At 37.9% G+C, this 18,642-nt stretch overlaps 1 protein-coding gene across 1 annotated transcript; it reads right to left on the bottom strand.

The window, feature by feature from the left end:
• Positions 1–13,403: 13,403 nt before the first annotated feature.
• Positions 13,404–16,882, bottom strand: LOC149243671 (uncharacterized). The gene is made up of 3 exons (XM_089371277.1): positions 15,672–16,882; positions 14,672–14,794; positions 13,404–14,535 (listed from the first exon to the last, which is right to left on the bottom strand). Exons 1-3 carry the CDS (start codon positions 16,880–16,882, stop codon positions 13,404–13,406), a joined length of 2,466 nt encoding a protein of 821 aa, XP_089227403.1.
• Between the last annotated feature and the right edge of the window lie 1,760 nt (positions 16,883–18,642).

The raw sequence follows: 18,642 nt of genomic DNA, 5'->3' as shown, positions 1-18,642 counted from the left end.
GGATGAGTCTCAAAACCATCATATTACTTACCCAAAACAAGAGGCTAAGCCGCTTTTGACTCTTATTTGACTTCGCGCTCTGCTTCCATATATTGTGGAGAGTTTAAATTCTTTTACAAAACTTTTACAAAATTATAATCAAAACAACAAAACCTAACCCTAGGGACCCTATCCCAACATTAAAATAAAAGAATCATGTAAATTAAAATGTGCACACAGAGCATTAGCTATTAAATTCCAAAAAAGAAAGTCGCACAAAATTTACTTTTGTAGCACGAAGCATGAAGAAGATTGAGAGGACGGTCGGGTAAATAAAAAAATTCATATGGGTTATTTTTTTAAATTGTGTTGGATGAAATATTATTAAATCTTATATTGTTTTAAATGTTATGTAATTTTTAGAAAGGGTTTTTGTTCATTTATCGAGAAAAAAGGACTTCCTTCATATTAGGATTTTGTTTTATAAAAAATCTTATTTGAGGACTCTATTGTTTATATTTGAAAGTTATTTTTATTAAAAAAAAGGCTCTCTTTGAGAAAGCTTTAGATTTCTTCCATTTATTTCATGAGAGGATGAAATAAAGTGGTTTAGCCCATCACCAATTTGGATAAATATTGTATTGAATGATAGTCCATTTAGGATTCTTGAACCTCCAATGTTGCATGCTGCCACTGTGAGCTAGAACCATAGGCATCGTTGTTAGACCCAGGGTTGACGATCGACTTTGTCTGAAGTTATGCAATAGAGAAGGCAGACCCTATTAAGTGAATTGGTTTAAAAGTTTGCAGAGGTGTAACCATGATCCAAAAGTTTTCATTATAGAGAAGTGACTATGTTTGCAGGCTGATATGCTTGTTTATCCATAATCAACCAATGTTTAACAAATGGGAACAATCAAGGGGATGAAAAAATAAAAGCACCAACAAGAGCTATTTAAGGTCTATTTGAAAGAATTGGAAAACAAAAGGAAAAAAGACTGCCTTCGCATTGAAATTCATAAAGAAAATTGTAGATGATAGCAATATTCCCCTCATTACAGAAGCAAGGTAAACCAAAAAGGCCTAGGATACGCTTGAGAGGATTTTTGGTGTAAGGGGGAGTATTCAAGTTTAAAATGAAGGTGGATCTATAATAGTAGATCTACAACAAAATGAGGAAGCTTTTATATCCCACTTGATAGTGGATGACACTGATGATGTTGTGTTACCAGCTGTAGAGATGAAGCACATAGATGCTCATGAATCCCACCATGCATAGCCATAAGTGGATGATGAATTTGAAGAATTTGCAAAAGATGTAAAGAATGAGCACATAGATGCTCACAAAATCCACAATGCATAGCCACACATGGATGAAGATTATGTGAATCCAACAACACAACTTGTTGATGACAATGAGGCTAATATTAGAGCAGCTAATGATATAGTGAATCTATCAGTTAAAATCACTGATTTCGTATTTGATGAAGAATATTTATCCAAATATTAGTCGTTGTGGATGATGCAACAAAAGAATCTTATTGACATGATTTTATTCCATGAAAAAAGCCCACTTTCTATGAAAACCAGGAGCAAGTGGAAGAGGCAAAGAAGGAAGTGAAAAAATAGAAAGCTCTCATTGTAGAGAAAAAGAAATATGGTATTTCAAATGGTCTTAAATTTTACCTTAATCTTGAACATGAATATGTTAACAACAACCAAGAATAAGCAACAAAATTTGAAGAAGATTTAAGGTTTCTTGAAGCATGGCTTGAAACAGTATGTTTTAATGAAGTCTGCATAGAATTTGCAAAAACGAACGTTAAAGACAACATGAACACTATACAAAATGAAAATATTAAGGATGTTTTCGTGTATTAGAGTCTTGAAGAGATGAAATTTTACCATGAAATTGTGTTGATGAAAATTGATGATGAAGAGTGCATTATAGGAAATGACATGTGGTAGCAGTCCACATACAAGCCTACTTTTGAACAAGTAGAGGACATGACTGGACATCCTAGAACAATGGAATAGTTGCACCATCAAATGAAGAAATTGAAGTTTGAAGCCTACAACAAAAAGACAAAGTTGAAGCAATTAAGAGGATACATGATCTAGAGGAAAGGGAAAGGAAAATGGAGTCAAAATTTTAAATGGTAATCCTAGTTGAGACTCAGACCACCAGGAAGTCTAGTTTAAATTTTTGCGGTTGTAATTAAGTGAGAGTGTTGTAGAATCTACTTCTAGCCACCCTCTAGGTGTCAATCTAGGTGTGATAGTTAGTTTGAGCTCATCCCAGTTCGAGTTGAGTTCTAGTTGCATCTCACTTCATTAATTATTTGTTGATGTCTCCTATGTAATTTATTTAACTTTATGGGAATATTGAGAAGAGAGCTCACTCCACATTCTTCAATATTTAACATGGTATGAGAGTTTGAGGTTGCATAAGACTCCAAGGATAAAAACATTTCGTTTTTTTTGAGCTCACAAAGAAATAATAGTAGGTGAATAGCTTGAGAATGAGGGGAGATCAAGGACAAGAGAAGCTAGTTCTAATTTAAAAAGAAAGAAAAGAAACTGTGACAAAGTCTATACCTTCACAACTTCTAAGAAATAAATGTGCAACAAAAAGATGCCAACTTACGAAACTACAAAATCCCCCAAAATGTCATAGATGATGGTGAGTGTATAAAGAAGCGAAAGGTTTCACAACAATCGATATCGAGAGGTACGACATCACAGTGAAAAAAGAAAAGATTGTAAAGTAAAACTGTGCACAAAGCATTAACCGTTAGATTCCAAAAAACGCTGCATGAAATTTACTTTTGCTGCAAAAAACACAAAGCTGATTGAGAGAACTATCAATGTAAATTAGAAAAATCATTTGGGTTATTCTTTTTTTTTTAAATTGTGTTGGATGAATGGAGCTTAAAGATTATATTATTTTAAATGTTATGTAACTTTAAAAAGAGATTTTCTTCATTTATTCAGTAAAAGGGCTTTTGTCATATTAGGATTTTATTATATAAAAAGGCTTATTTGAGGACTTTATTGTTAATATTTGAAAGTTCATTTTATTAAAAAATGACTGAGATTGATTTTTTTTTTTTTAAATACATTATTAAAAAACAAGGGTTTATGAAAGCCTCCATAAAAGAATTTCCCTTGTGAGAAATCTTTAGAATGCTTCCATTTATTTCACGAGAGGATGAAGTAAAGTGTTTTATCCCACTACCAATTTGTGTAAATATTGTATTGAAGGAGAATCCATTTTGGATTCTTGAAGATGTTGAAAATGGCAACAAGAAATGCTTAAAATAGAAGTGCTAAAAATAGCACTACTATAAATAGTAGATTGGATACTTGTGTTGGATTGAGCAACATGGATTGAAAAATGGAAGTGCTAAAAATAGCAATGTTATTTTTAGCAGTTCAAGATGGATTCCTATTTTAGTGAGTTCCTGGACTAAAAATAGGAAGTAAAATTCAAATTTGAACTTAACAGCTGTTTGAAAATAAATTATTTAATTCTCCATGAGTTAATTAATTTTGAAAAATCAAACATGAAGTCTATGTAAGGACATGAAATAGTTTATCTATTAATTGAGGAATTTATCCACCAGTTAAAGAGATAAGGATGAGTTCTAATTTGAGTAGTAATTAGTTGGCTTAGTCAACTGAGTCAAGTCCAGTTATATTTGATTTAAACAGTTTGTTTAAATTAAGTAAGTTCAGTTAGTTAATGAATGTTAGCATATAACTGTTGTACTTCAGATAACTAAAGATTCTCTGATGAATAACTCATGCATGCCAATTCAGACAGAGACCCAGTTGAGATCAGAGAAGGGACAATGTACTATAAGTTGGATGAATATTTTTCCTATAAAGGAAGCTCATCCATGATTAGGATTTATCTCCTTTAGGATTGCGTACTTGGATTAGAGCTTAGTGAGTGTGTGAAGCAGCCAATTCACACAAGTGGCTGCACTGCACCCCAATCAGAATTGCACAAAGAAATAGGAGGCTTAGAGGGCAGAACAGATGCTAGATAGAGGCCTTTAACTGTCTATGAGTAACAGAGGTATTGCAGAGAGAGCATGAGAGCTTTTGAGCTGACTCTTTTTGTAATACTAGCTATATTTCCACTTATATGATAATACAAAGTTGGGGTTTTAGGCTAAGGCTTTCCCCGGGTTATATCTTTTGTGTTATGAGTGATTGATTCCTTCTTATCAGTTATATGTGTACCTATTGATGTTGCTCATGTTTGATTAAGCTTCCGTTAAATTGGTTATAGAAGTAGATCAAGTATTTTGCTTTAGTCTATTGCATTAATAGGTGATATACAGTTGGGAATTTCTACATGGTATCAGAGCTAGCTGATTTGTAGAAAATTTCTACATGGTATGAGAGAAAAGGTGATCAAAGGAGAGAACAGTATACTGAGAGGAGTTTTCAAAGTTTTGTGTTTTGGGCCGAGAGTTTCAAGAGCAGATATGAAAATTTTTGTACAAAATTTTCAGAAACAAATAGCAGACTTGGATTCCTTGCAAAAAAATACCCAAATTAAAAAAACAAATCGGCTGAATCGGAGTTTGAATGAGGGAGATATCACTGATTTATAATCAACTCTTTTTCTAGAAAATTTCGTGACAACAGGAAATATGAAACAGATTGGTGTGCTAGCCAAGAACCTGTATGCACTTGAGGTACAAGATGCATTCAAAGCCTTGAGGAGCAAGGCAAAGGTTAGATACTTGGTGGTTGAGAGGGAGAGTAAATTACCTATCAACATGCAACGCCAGAAGAAGTCTCAAACGATTATGGAGGAGCCATGATTGGTGAAACAACTTCAGGGGGTTGTGGAGCAGCCACAACTGGGGAAGCCGAGAGGAGACAGAGTGGAGGCATCCACTCATGTAGAGACCTCCAGTAGGGGGGGATTTCAAGCTAGGTGGGTAGAGGGATCACATGCATCCATACCTCCAAGTAGGAGGTGGGGCGATGTGGAGTGACAATCCCAAGAAGGTTGGAATGGGGGTACGATCCTTGAGGTACCCAACCTATTTCATTCAACTTTTTTACAGGATCCCTGATGAGGAGTAGCAGGACTAGCTGATTGGGTAGAGACAGATGCAGATGGAGCGACAGAGAGAGCTACAATGCAGGAGTCCTAAGACTGTGTAGAGATAACAAGCTGCAGCAATGCAAGAGGCACCAGAGTATTGCACCAATGTAGGATGACACGGAGAGGTGTGCAATGGTGCGAGATGCATGGAGTGTTGTAACAGCTCAGAGGTTAGAGAGGGATTACTTGTCAGCAGCAGGTAGAGCTTCAGCATTACAGTATGTTTCTAGCCCAACAGAGAGGTCAATGGGGAGTCTTTTGTTCTGAGAGTGGTTGGAGCAACCACACTTGGTAGAAGTGTTGCATGTAGAACATTCCAAAGGTACAGGATTGGGTTTGAGTTCAATGCCTTTCTTGTTGAGAGGGAGTTTTGAAAATGGCAACAAGAAATGCTAAAAATAGAAGTGTGAAAAATAGCAGTGCTATAAATAGCAGTTTGGATACCAGTGCTGGATTGTGCAATAGGGAATGAAAAATGCAAGTGCTAAAAATAGGATTGCTATTTTTAGCAGTTTATGATGGATTCCTATTTTAGTTAGTCACTGGACTAAAAATAGGAAGTAAAATTAATTAATTAATTCTCCATGAGTTAATTAGTTGTGAAAAATCAAACATGAATTCTATGTGAGGACATGCAACAGTTTATCTATTAATTGAGGAATTTATCCATCAATTAAAGAGATAAGGATGAGTTCTAATTTGAGTAGTAATTAGTTGGCTCAGTTAACTGAGTCAAGTCCAGTTATATTTGATTTAAACAATTTGTTTAAATTAAGCAAGGTCAGTTAGTTAATGCATGCTAGCATATAACTGTAGTACTTCAGATAACTGAAGATTCTCTCATGAATAAATCATGCATGCCAGTTCAGAGAGAGACCCAGTTGAGATCAGAGAAGGGACAGTGTACTATCAGTTGGATGAATATTTTTCCTATAAAGGAAGCACATCCATAATGAGGATTTATCTCCTTTAGGACTGCGTAGTTTGATCAGAGGTTAGTTAGTGTGTGAAGAGGCCAATTCACACAAGTGGTTGCACTAGACCCCAATCAGAATTGCATAAAGAAATAGGAGGCTTGGAGGGCAGACCAAAGGTTAGATAGAGGCCTTTGACTATCTATGAGGAGTAGAGGTATTGTAGAGAGAGCAGGATAGCTTTTGAGCTGATTCTTTTTGTAATACTGGCTATATTTCCACTTGTATGATAACACAGAGTTGGGGTTTTAGGCTAAGGCTTTCCCGGGGTTATATCTTTCGTGTTATGTGTGATTGATTCCTTCTTATCATTTATATGTGTTCTTATTAATGTTTCTCATGTTTGATTAAGCTTTCGTTAAATTGTTTGTAGAAGTAGATCAAGTATTTTGCTTTAGTCTATTGCATTATCAAGTGATCTACAGGTGGGAATTTCTAGAGAAGAACCATTTCTCCATGTTTCCATCGTGAGCCACAACCACAACCATCATTGTCAGATCCAAATTTGACAACCAAATTTGTTTTAAGTTGTGTGATAGAGAAGCCAAACCCTATTAACTGAATTGTTTTAAGAGTTTTCGGAAGCATAACCATGAGCCAATTTTTTTCATTCTAGAGAAGTTGATAAGTTTGTAGTTAGATATTCTTGTTGGGTAGTAATCAACAAATGATCAACAAATGGGAAAAGCCAAGAGGCTAAAAATGTCAAAGAAACAACAAGAGTAGTTTGAGGTCTATTTGAATGAGTTAGAAGACAAAAGTAAAAAAGAATACCTTCTCATTGAAATGCATAAATGAATTCGTCGATGATAGCATTATTCCCCTCACTGCAGAAGAAAAGACAACTAAAGAGGCAAGGGATACTCTTGATAGGCGAATGATGGTGTTATGTAATGAGCAATAGAGAAGAAGAAAATAGATGTTGATGAATCCCACCGTTTACAACCAAGAGTGGATGACAGTTTCGAATAATTTATAGAAGAAGCAGAGAAGGATCACATAGATGCTCATGAATCCCACTATGAACAACGACACATGGATGAATATTTGGTGAATCCAATAACATAAATTACTGATGACAATGAATCTACCATTGGAGCAGTTACTGATATGGTGAATCCAACAATTAAAATCGATGATGTTGTCTTTGACAAATAATATTTAGCCAAATATAATTGGTTGCAGATGGTACAATATAAAAATCCTTTTGGCATTATGTTGTTCAGTGAAACAAGCCCACCTTTTTTTTTAAACCAAGAGCAAGTGGCAAAGGCAAAGACGGAAGCATAAGAAGAGAAAGCTCTCATTGTAAATAAGAAAGAATATGGTCTACACATGTTTTTAAAATTAACCTTAATTTGAATGTGAAAATTTTAGTAGCAACCAAGAAAAAAACAAATAAATTGAAGAAGAATTAAGGTTCCTTGAAGCATGGCTTGGAACACCATGTTTTAATGAATACAACATAAAATTTGTAGAAATGAATGTTGAAGACAACATGGAAATTGTAAAAAATAAAATGTTAATGATGTTTTCATGTAATGGAGTCTCGAAGAGATGAAATTTTACCATGAAATTATGTTGCAGAAAATCGATGATGAAGAGCGCACTACAAAAAATGACATGTGGAAGTAGTGCACATAGAAGCATACTTTTGAACAAGTAGAGTACATGCATGGAAAACCTAGTACAATGGAAGAGTTGCACCAAAAACTGAATAAATTGAAGTTTGAAGCCTATAATTATAATTCAAAGCTAAAGAAATAATCAGGATACAAGATCTAGAAGAAAGCGAAAAGAAAAGGGAATGCAACTGGTGTCAAATTGTTAAATTGTAAGCCTAGCCGAGACTGAGAGCAATAAACATTCTTGTTTTTTTTTTGGCTGTAAATATGGGCGAGTGTTGGAGAAACTAATTCAAACCACCTACTAGGTGTCAATCTAGGTGTCATAGTTAGGTTGACCTCTCTCGAGTTCAATTGAGTTCTAGTTGAGTCTCACTTTAGTCATTTATTGTTTATGTCTCCTATGTAATCTATTTAACTGTTTGGGAATATTGAGAAGAGTGCTCGCTCTACATTTTTCAACATTTAAGATGGTATCATAACTCGAGGTTACATAAGACTCCAAGGAAAACAACATTTGATTTTTTGTTGTGCTCAAAGAGAAATAATGAGTGCATGAAGAGCTCCAGATCGAGAGGAGCTAACTGTAATTTTGTTGAAAAAAAAGTGTGTCAGAATCTAGACTTTCACATAATAAAGGTGTGACAAAATAGGACCAACTTATGAAACTAAAAAATCCTCCAAAATGTCGTAGGAAGTAAGTGTATAAAGGAGTGAAATTTTTTGCAGGCATCTATGTCTAGAGGTACGACATCATAGTCAAAAATAAAAAACCGCGTAAAGTTAAAAGTGTGCATAGAGCATTAGCCATCAAATTCCAAAAAGAAAAATGTGCACAAAATTTACTTTTGCAGCACCAAGAATGAAGAGAATTGAGAGGACGGTTAGGGTAAATCACAAAAGTCATATGGGTTATTTTTTTTAATTGAGTTGGATGAATGAAAATTAAAAAGCTTATATTGTTCTAAATGTAATGTAATTTTTAAAAATGGATTTTATTCATTTATTCAGAGAAAAAGGGATTTCGTCCTATTAGGATTTATTTTTATAAAAGGCATTATTTGAGGACTTTATTTTTCATATTTGAAAGTTCATTTTATTAAAAGAAGGCTCGATTTCAAAAACAAAATCAGTAAGACATTATTTAAAAATAAAAGAATTTGTGAAAGAATTTGTAAAAGCATTTCGCTTGTGATAAAGCTTTAGAATGCTCCTATTACTTTCATGAGAGGATGAAGTAAAGTGTTTCATCCCACTGCTAACTTTGATAAAGATTGTATTGAAAGGGAATCCATTTTGGATTCTTGAACCACCATTGATGCATGTAGCCACCATGAGCTAGAATCACAACCATCACTATCAAAGCAAGAGTTGACAACCAATTTTTTTTTGAAGCTGTGTAGTGCACTATTGGAATTATGGCTAATGAGTTGTACTTGATGGAAATTTAATTGAAAAGGATACTCTTGATGTAACAGTCATGTTAAGTCCAAATATTCTATGGATGGATGATAACTAAAAATGTTTGTTGAGCCATTACAAATGATATGAATGCTTGTACAGGTGTTGCCAAAGATGAGGAAGAACTTTTGAATCTTAGTGACAAGTTGAGTTTGAAATATAATGAAGAATATGATGTTTTAAATATATACGCTACTCTCCTTCAAAATATCCACATACATATGCCACTTTCCTTCAACAAAGTCATGTATACATCCTAAAAGTGAAATTCCTTATATTTGCGCATGGGTTGGTCAAGAATTCCTTGCTTGTTTTCACCTACGATATTGAAAATTACTCGATAATTCCCTGTGGTAATTAGGAGATCAAATTACTATATAAGGATGAGAGATTAGACGCCATTTGTACCAGAAATACACGAAGTATCTATGAAGTTTGTTTGCAAGTGTGCATTAGTTTAGCATTCTCTCTGATTAGGTATGCACCAGTGAGCAAGGAGATGGCTCAAATCTGATATATCTAAGTGCAGTGAAGACTATTGCATATACATAGATAATATATTTATTTCTATGTAGATGAAAATGCTAGATATATGGTTATAGTGATGGTATGACCTAATTACACAGTAATATGTGAAGACCGACAATATGTGCACAAAGATCTATTTTTCTGTCATGGGTTATGATTTGCATGAAATAAGCTGACTTGGTGATTTAAGATCTTTATGAAGGGTTGCTTCTGGATAGTCACATAGATAAGTAGATATGCTTCATAGTAGTCACATATATGTTCTAAGATAATTTTCCTTTAGATTACTGGTTGATCTCAGTTGTTTACAAATGTTTGGACCCTGATTTATGAAGTCTGTATCTTTTTTGTTTTCTATCAATGAATTATTGATATGTTTTTGTTGTGGATTGGTATATTAATTAGTTACAATGTTGCAGAATTGTGACTAGGTATGGTTCAATGATATGTGATTGGTTCAGTACTTGATTCAATTGTTGGTTCATTATTACAATGATACAATTAGTTAATGTTCTAGTGTTTAGTACTATTTTATATATATGCCTATTGTATTCAGAGGAAACACATATATACACAAGTTTTCTTCAGAACAATTGTGTATGCATTATGAAGTAAATCTGATCAGGGTTTGCACTAAGTGCGTTGATGACAAAGTACTTATTATCGTTATTCATGATTAGTTATTCTATGTATTGATTTATGACTTAATATAATGATGGTTCATTATGCATTGGTGTGATCTGGTTGTAATGATTGAGGATTTAGTGTTACAGATGCTTTAGTGATTCAGTTGGTATTCAACAGTATTTCAGTGTTTGCATTTATATATATATATATATATATTGGTTTGGGCTTATTGTGTACGTGGGTCTGGTGTGAAAATTTGATGAAAGATGGCCTACATATTTTGATGTTTGTTTGAGACAGGTGGATCTAGTGTGAAACATTTTGAAACATGGTCCACGAAGGGTGTTGATGGTTGGAGCCTTTAGTGAGGGAGTTGGAGCTTCCTTCCAATGATAGCTGGTAAATTTGTTTAGGGGGTAGGTGATCCCTTTCTATAGGAACTGATAAAAAATATCAAGGGGTTGTAACTCCCTTCTAGTGGGTGCTGAAGAGCGAGTGGAGGTTTTATCCTCCTGCAGGTGGGTGCCTACGTGTGGCTAAGAGTTTGCACTAGTACAAGATGTAATGAATATTTTCTTGATATAGTAAGATATAAGACAAATAAAATGGTATTGGTGGTTTTCTTCCATATTAAGATTACACCTAAATCCTAGTGTTCATATGTGTTGATGTGTTTCTTATGGGTTGTGATTTATCTACTCTTTAATACATACTAAATGGCTGGTGAAATTAATAACACAATGTTCAAAGGTGAACATCATATGGAAAGTATGAAAAAAATAACTAAACTGGATATACATTGTTTTCCTTCACTAAAGTCACATACACACACAGGTTGCATAAATAAAAATAGCATACATAATTCAAAACATGAAAAGAAAATTTTAAGTGAATTAAAAAATATTGAGATATTGATTCACTGCCCCATCTCAGTGTTTTTCCTAACACAAAGAATCTAGACCCTATTAAGTAAAATGTTTTAAGTATTTGTAGAGGTGTAACTGTGAGCCAAAATATTTCATTACATAGAAGTAGTTATGTTTGCTGTTCGATATTCTTTTTGATATTTAGTCAATGAATGCTCAACAAAGGGTAAAGGCCAAGAGGCTAAAAAGGAAAAAGAAACAACAAGATTTGTTTGAGGTCTATACAAAGGAGTTGCAAGACAAAAGGAAGAATAATTTCTTTGCATTGAAATGTATAAAGGAATCCATAGATGATATCATTATTCCCCTCATTTTGGAATTAAAGACAATGAAAGAGGCCTAGGATAATCTTGAGATGAATTTTGGTGTAAGGGAGGGTAATGGAGTTGAAAATGAAGCTGGATCTATAGAAATAGATCTACAGTGCAAAGAAGAAATTGGTATATTCCACATCAAATTGGATGACAATGATGATGTTGTGTTTTTTTTTTAAGACAAATTTCGGATGCTATATTATGGCTGAAAAGAAGGAGTCAGTTCTCCAAAAACATATAGTATTTTCTGGCTATTCTGGATCCAAGGAATTACAAAAAATTTCCTTTCCTTGACCCTTGCCTTAGTAGTTCTGCTTCTAAATATTCCTAGGCTACTATAGATCCTAACAAACTGCAGAGACCAAAATTTACATCTACACTTCATAGTTAGTCTATTTCAATGTGACTGATCTGTCTGGCCGTGGATTCTTCTGGGTTTGGGTCTGGATCAGCCTGTTTGACGCTGGAGGAGCTGGGAGCAGCCTTGTTCTTCTTATCCATCATATACTGGAGGATTGAGATTGATTCTTCTGCGTGGCTGCAGCGGTTGGCCAGGTTTCTAAATTGTTCATGAAGTGAGGATACTCTATGCAGAAAGAGGTTGATTTCAGCTCTGTATTTCTCGTTCAGAATCTTGTATTGGTCCTCCATTCTTGACTCCAGGCTTTTAACCTGGTCTTCCATGGCTCGATGCTGCGCTCTCAGCTCATCGAATTCAGCCTGGAGGTCTGCGCAATGGAAACAATCCTCTGATCGATTCATCTTTGTCTTCGACCACGTCCTGTTTGCTACTCTTACCGCTGATCCTCGAGTCTCTGGTGCCCGAGCGTAGCTGAGCGATGCTGCTGCTGTGGAATGAGCGATCTTGATGTTTTGAGCGGATTGCCCAATACTATGCCAATGCTCATACAAACTTCTATTCTTGATGCGTTGTGGAGTTCTGCTCTCTGGCAAATTTATAGAGTCGGGTTGCTGCTTTCGGAGGCGGGGAGAAATCGATTCGAGTATCTTGGGATTACTGTTGGCCTGATGTGTAATCGGTTGCAGATCTTGCTTAGTATGGCGATTCGATTTGGAAGGACGATCTTCTGCTGATAGCTTGTGCCAATTCACATTCCTAGACAGGTTTCGATATACAAATCCGGGCAAAATCCTCTCCACATGCTTGACTCTGCCACCGGCACATATTACCTGATCCATCCTTCTGTTTCTGTCAGCTTGGGACAGTGAGCTGTTGACTATTTTTGGAACGGTCATGGCAGCGGTTGGGACGACACGCTAGAGTTACAGCGAAGACTGCCAATGGGCCTTTCGCATACCCTGTTGGCAAACTTATCCGCTTCCTTGTTCAGACTGCGGAGAATGTGATAGTAGCTTATCTCTTCCATTGTTTCATGTAGTAATTGGTTTCTCTGATTTATCGGCTGAGGTAGAATGTTGGTAGTGCTCTTCCTGTGCGCCATGAGCCTGATTATTATTGAAGAATCCCCAAACACGACTGCTTTTTTAATCCCGAGTTTGGTTAGTTGAGTGAGCCCCTGGTACAGGGAAAGTCCTTCGGCTCTATTGTTTGAGTTCTCCCCTAGCCCCCATTCATAGTAAAGGATACGCTCACCATTCGCATTGCAAATAATGCCCCCTGCACCTGCTAATCCTGGATTCGACTTTGAAGCCCCATCGAAGAATAGGCAGAATTTATTGCAGTTGCTCATCCACTTGGACAGTTCCTCCTCTTTCATTCGTAACTTCCATGCACTGTTTACTTCCTTCATCTTGGTCCCTGTCCTGCTGGTTTCCTGGGCCCTGGGTATGTTCTCCAAAACATAGCTGAGGAGATTTCACTCCTCTACAGTGTAATTTGTTGCACTAACTTTGCTGTTGGTATGATTTGTTATTGATTCAAGTGCCAACATTTTGGCCTTGTGACAGATTTTCCTAATGCAGAATCCTTTTTCTTGGAAAACTTTTCCATTTCGCGCTAGCCAGATGCGCCATAAAAGAGTGAGAGGTACGGTATTCCATACTCTTTGTGCGAGTTGACTTCCTTTCTTCTTCCACGGGCAGCTCCTCCTCCATTTATAGATGGTTTCAGCTATTGTGTTCTGGGGTTCCCATGGTGATTCTTCGAGTGAAGCCATTTCCTTCCAGCACTCACCGGCTACCGGACAATCAATAAATAAGTGCTGCATTGTTTCTTTTGACCTACAACAATTTGGGCATCTGGATGGGCCCATTATGCCTCTCTTTCTTAGATTCTCTGTTGTTAAAGTTTTCCCTTTCAGGAGGAGCCAAAGGAAAAACTTAACCTTAGAGGGAGCTTCTGCTTTCCATACTAATTTCCAATGGTTCCAGGGTTCTTGCTGATAAATACTGTCACAGAGATATTGATGTCCCGCTTTGACTGTATATTGCGTTCCAGATGGATCCCATTGATATCCATCCAGAGCGCCTTCTTGGACCGGAGCTTTGCTATGGAGTAGCTCTTTTAGAACAGTGAGACCATTTTCCAGCGCATTGGGAGGATCTGGTAAGCTCCAGCCTATCCAGGCTTGAGTGGAGGTATCCCATTTAGAAATTTGGGACAAGAGGTGAAGTCCTTTTCCATTGAGCCAGCTTATGATTGGCATTGCCTCGGCTTTTTCTCCAATAGGTTGCTGCCCGAGGATTTTGTCTAAGGAGAAGTTGATACTATTTCCTCCACCTGGGACTTTGGATATGTTTTGGTTCATGAAAGGCATTTCCTTTTTGCAAAGATGCCAGATCTTTGTGCAATCCCTATTAGGGATATTGGATTCCAGCAGCTGTTGCCTTGTGCAGTTTAGATATTTAGCCTCCAAAACCCTTTTCCACCACACTGAAGGCCCTGTGATCAGTTTCCAAACAATTTTTGCTCCTAGGGCCAGATTGAGAAGCTTTGGGGATCTGATGCCCAATCCTCCCTTCTCCTGAATTTGGATTATGTTTTTCCAACTGACAAGATTGAATTTGCTTTTATCCGTTTTCCCCCCTTGCCAAAGAAAGTGCCTGAGGAGTTTTTCCATTTTCTGATGGAAGATAGCTGGAGCATGATATAGAGAGAAGCGATAAATAGGGAGAGAAGAAATACCTGATTTTAGTAGAATTAGCCTTCCTGCTCGGTTCAGCGACATCGTGCCCCATTACTGTACCTTCCTCTTTATTTTGTCCAATATCCCCTTCCAAGTGTCTGCTTTCAGTGGGCCAACGCTCACTGGCATTCCCAAGTAGGAGAAGTGATTCCAGCGTATATTGCAAGTAACTCAAAATATACCTGCTATACTGTGGATAGTATGGTTTGAAGTGTTCCAACCATAGATGCAACTTTTAACTTGGTTGACTTTCCCTCCTGAGTAGTCCATGAATTGATCCAAGATCTTTTTAAATCTCCTTGCAATTGTTGTTGATGCTCCTCCCATCAGCAGTGTGTCGTCCGCAAACTGTGAGTGATTGATATTCTTTACTCCATGCTCAATCTTAATGCCAATGATTAAGCCTACTCTCCTGTTATAGTCCAAGGCTTGACTGAATGATTCAGCCATGAGGAGGAACAAATAGGGAGACAAAGGATAGCCTTGTCTAAGGCCTCGGGATGACTGGAAGGTTGCACAAGGCCTCCCATTTATTAGGGGGAGATCCAAGGTCCATTTATACATGCTGTAATCATAGTAATGAACGAAGGTTCAAAACCAATTTTGTGAAGAACAACATACAGATAGGAGTGCCTTACCCTATCAAATGCATTGGCAAGGTCCAACTTTAAAACAAAGCCTTTTTCCTTCCTGGTTATACTGGAGTGGATAGCCTCTTGAACAAGAAGGATAGAATCAGTGATGTGCCTGTTGGGGAGGAAGCCCCCTTGATTTTCAGAGATCAAGGAGGAGAGGAGGGGTTTTAGCCTGGTTGCCAAGATTTTTGAAATAATTTTGTAGGCTGAGTTACATAGGGAGATTGGCCTGAATCTCGAGAATGTTGAAGGGCGATTTTCTTTTGGTATTAAAGCCAGGTAAGTGGAATTGGTGAATCCCCCCATTTTACCTTTTCTCAACACCCATCGAATCATTTTTAAGAGGTGTTTTTTGATCAGAGACCAGTATTCCCTATAGAAGCATATAGGGAATCCATCCGGTCCTGGGGCCTTATCCAGTTGTAAATTCCAAATAGCTGCTTTTACTTCCTCATCTTCCACTTCTTTCTTAAGCTTATTGTTCATTTCTGAGGTGACCCCTTTTGGTAAGTGCTTGAGCATGTCTGAGTAGTCTTCTGGATCTTTGTCTTCGGTCAGAAGTTGACAAAAGTGCCTGGAGGCTGCTTCTTTTATTGAATCCTGAGTACTATATCTGTTCCCCTCGTTGTCTGTTATTGTGCTCACTGTGTTTCTGAGTTTTCTCACAGTGGCTTGCTTATGAAAATAAGCTGTGTTTTTGTCCCCTTCCTGCAACCAAAGTTGTCTTGATTTCAGCCTCCATTTTACCTCTTCATCTCTAAGGATTTGGCTCAATTGTGAGTATACTCTGCCCTCCTGCTCTTTGTTCTGCTGAGTTAGCCCCTGTCTTTCAATGCTCTGTTGTATTTCCTCTAGCTCTTGTTTGATTTTTTGTTTGTTTAGCTCGGGCTCTTGATAACTGATTTTTGCCCAGCTCTTTAAGGCCTGCCTTACTCGTTTTAGCTTTGTCTCCCAGATGTAACTTGGAGATCCTTCTACGTGCTGGCGCCATGTTGTCTGCACCACTTCTTTTGCGGCTGGTATCCGATTCCATATTGAACTATATTTGAATGGGATGGGCCCTAACGGGCAATGACTTTGAAGAGACAAAGTTATTGGATAGTGGTCAGAGGCCGACCCGTTAAGAATATTTGAGTAGCCTGATGAAAACGAGGAAAGGAAAGTTATACTGATAAGGAATCTATCCAGCCGTTCCATGATGTTGCTGGCTCCAAGTCTTCTATTACTCCAGGTATACTTACGATTTTTAGGCCCGACATCTATCAAATCATGTTCCTGAATTATAGTCTCTAACCGACTTCTGTAGGGATCAGTGGTAAAGATACCACCTCTTTTTTCGTTTTCATGCAGTACTAGATTGAAGTCCCCTGCTACTATAAGGTTGGAATTCTGGTCCAGATCTATATTTGCTTTCAAAGTGTCCCAGCATATCTCTTTTTCTCTACATTGGTTTGGGACATACACATTGTACACTATCACTGATTGGCCTCCAGTTCTGCTGTCCAGAGCAGTTCGAATCCAATGTTGATGGATATTTGAAGAGTTGCACATCCATTTGTTACTATCCCAAAGCATTTCTATACCGCCTGAGGTTCCTCTTGCCTCACTTATGATTCCACAAAAATTTTTTTGCTGGCTAATGACTCTGTTCATTTCACATTGCTCTTGCTTTGTTTCTTGTATTAGGATGATTTCAGGTTTCTCACTGTGGATCAGGTCCCTGAGGGCAACTAGCTTGGAGGGGTGCCCTAATACCCTGCTATTCCAAGTTAGTGTTTTCATCATGATATACTTACTGTGTGGAGAGGTGCCCGCCTCTCATGCCCTTTGCCATTGTTTTCTTTTTCCGGATGCCCCATTATAAAAGATTCTATTGGCGTTTGTGTGCCCATTGCTATGTCTTTTTGTGCACTTTCATCCCTTTGCTGTTTAGCTGATTTTCTTCCAGTTCCGTGCTTTTTTGGAATATCATTGGGCCCTCCATGATCCTTTGAAGAGCTTCTGGTGATTCTCGAAGCTCGAGGTTCAAGGGGGGCCTGCAAGTAGGGGGTCAGCTGCTGGAGGGGGGGCTGCATAGTGGGAGGGGTCAAGTGCATGGGCGGGGGCTCAATTGAGGGTATGTTAGGCCCTGATTCGACTACAGAAAGGATTGAGAAGGGATTGGTAGAGGGAGGGAGAGGAGGATCTGGGGTCCGAGAAGGGGAGGCAGGAGGCTGTTGATTTGAGGTTCCGGGGACATCAGAATCCACGGTTGGTTTGGTGGGAGGTGATGATTTTTTCTTTTTAACAGGTTCCCATTGCCCTTCTTGTTCATCATTATCAACATTCACATTTTTTGGACATCTATTTTCAAAGTGGCCGTACTCGTGACATACCTTGCACTTAAATGGAATTTGCTCGTAGTCCAGCTGTTGAATGTGACTCCAATCATCCACCTTCAGCTTGATCGCCTCCGGCAATCCTCGACCTAGGTCGACTTCAACGCATATCCGTGCACATGCCTGCATGTTGTCTTTGGGCTCGCTGCGATCTATGTATTTTCCCACTGCATTTCCTATAGCTTTAACTGATTCGTCCCCCCAGCAGTGAAGAGGAAGATGGGGTAACCTTACCCATACTGGAACAGCATTCGGAATATCAAGTTCTGGGTCGAAATCCGGTGTCCATTTGTTGAGGTAAAGGCCCCTGGAGTCCATAAAATATGGCCCGTTTCTAAATATTAGATCTTTGTCTTCCTTGGTCTCAAAGTGAAAGGTAAAATATCCTCTGCCACAGAATCTGATAGCAATTTTTCCTTGAGTCTTATCCGACCAGTTCCTTTCGACCCACCTTTGGACTGTTCTGGGCGACGGCCAAAGCCCTGTGAACTTTCCAATTAATCCTTTCTCTGATAGAGAGAGAGCGGCCATTCGTGGTGTGGCAGGCGGCAGTTGAACTTCCTGCAATACATCCAGCTTCTTCACAAATTTTGTTGCAGTTGGTCTAGGCCGCTGTGGAGGAAGGGATTTGACCAGATTGGAGAAAGCCCTTTGCAGATCCGGATCCCCACCAGATGGATCCGGAGGTTCCATGCTGAGGCGCAGGCGGGATCACGAAGGCACGCTCGCAGGCTTGCTCAGACGCAGAGCAGGGTTTGCCACCGAAAGGTTTGAATCTTGCTTCTTCCCGACAATGGTGATGTTGTGTTACTAGTAGCAAAGGAGGACAATAATGTAGATGTATCCCACTATGCACAACCACAAGCGGATGATGACTGTGAAGAATTTGTAGAAAAAGTAGAGAAGAAGCACATAGATGCTCGTGAATCACACTGTACACAACCACACAGGAAAGAA

Source organism: Pinus tabuliformis, chromosome 8 (assembly GCF_031772625.1).
Source record: "Pinus tabuliformis cultivar Carrire ecotype Pingquan chromosome 8, CPIR1, whole genome shotgun sequence".
NCBI lineage: Eukaryota > Viridiplantae > Streptophyta > Pinopsida > Pinales > Pinaceae > Pinus > Pinus tabuliformis.
The sequence above is the reverse complement of the archived record's forward strand: the minus strand, read 5'-3'. Positions and strand labels throughout refer to the sequence as shown.

What these genes read in the sequence shown, in the direction of transcription:
- LOC149243671 (XM_089371277.1), bottom strand. Translation starts at nt 16,882, where the DNA reads ATGCTTTGGGATAGTAACAAATGGATGTGCAACTCTTCAAATATCCAT. An exon ending in TGCTTCTATAGGGAATACTG is followed by an intron (nt 14,795 to 15,671) that starts GTCTCTGATCAA and finishes TGGGAATGCCAG; the next exon opens with TGAGCGTTGGCCCACTGAAA. An exon ending in GCTAATTCTACTAAAATCAG is followed by an intron (nt 14,536 to 14,671) that starts GTATTTCTTCTC and finishes CAATCTTGTCAG; the next exon opens with TTGGAAAAACATAATCCAAA.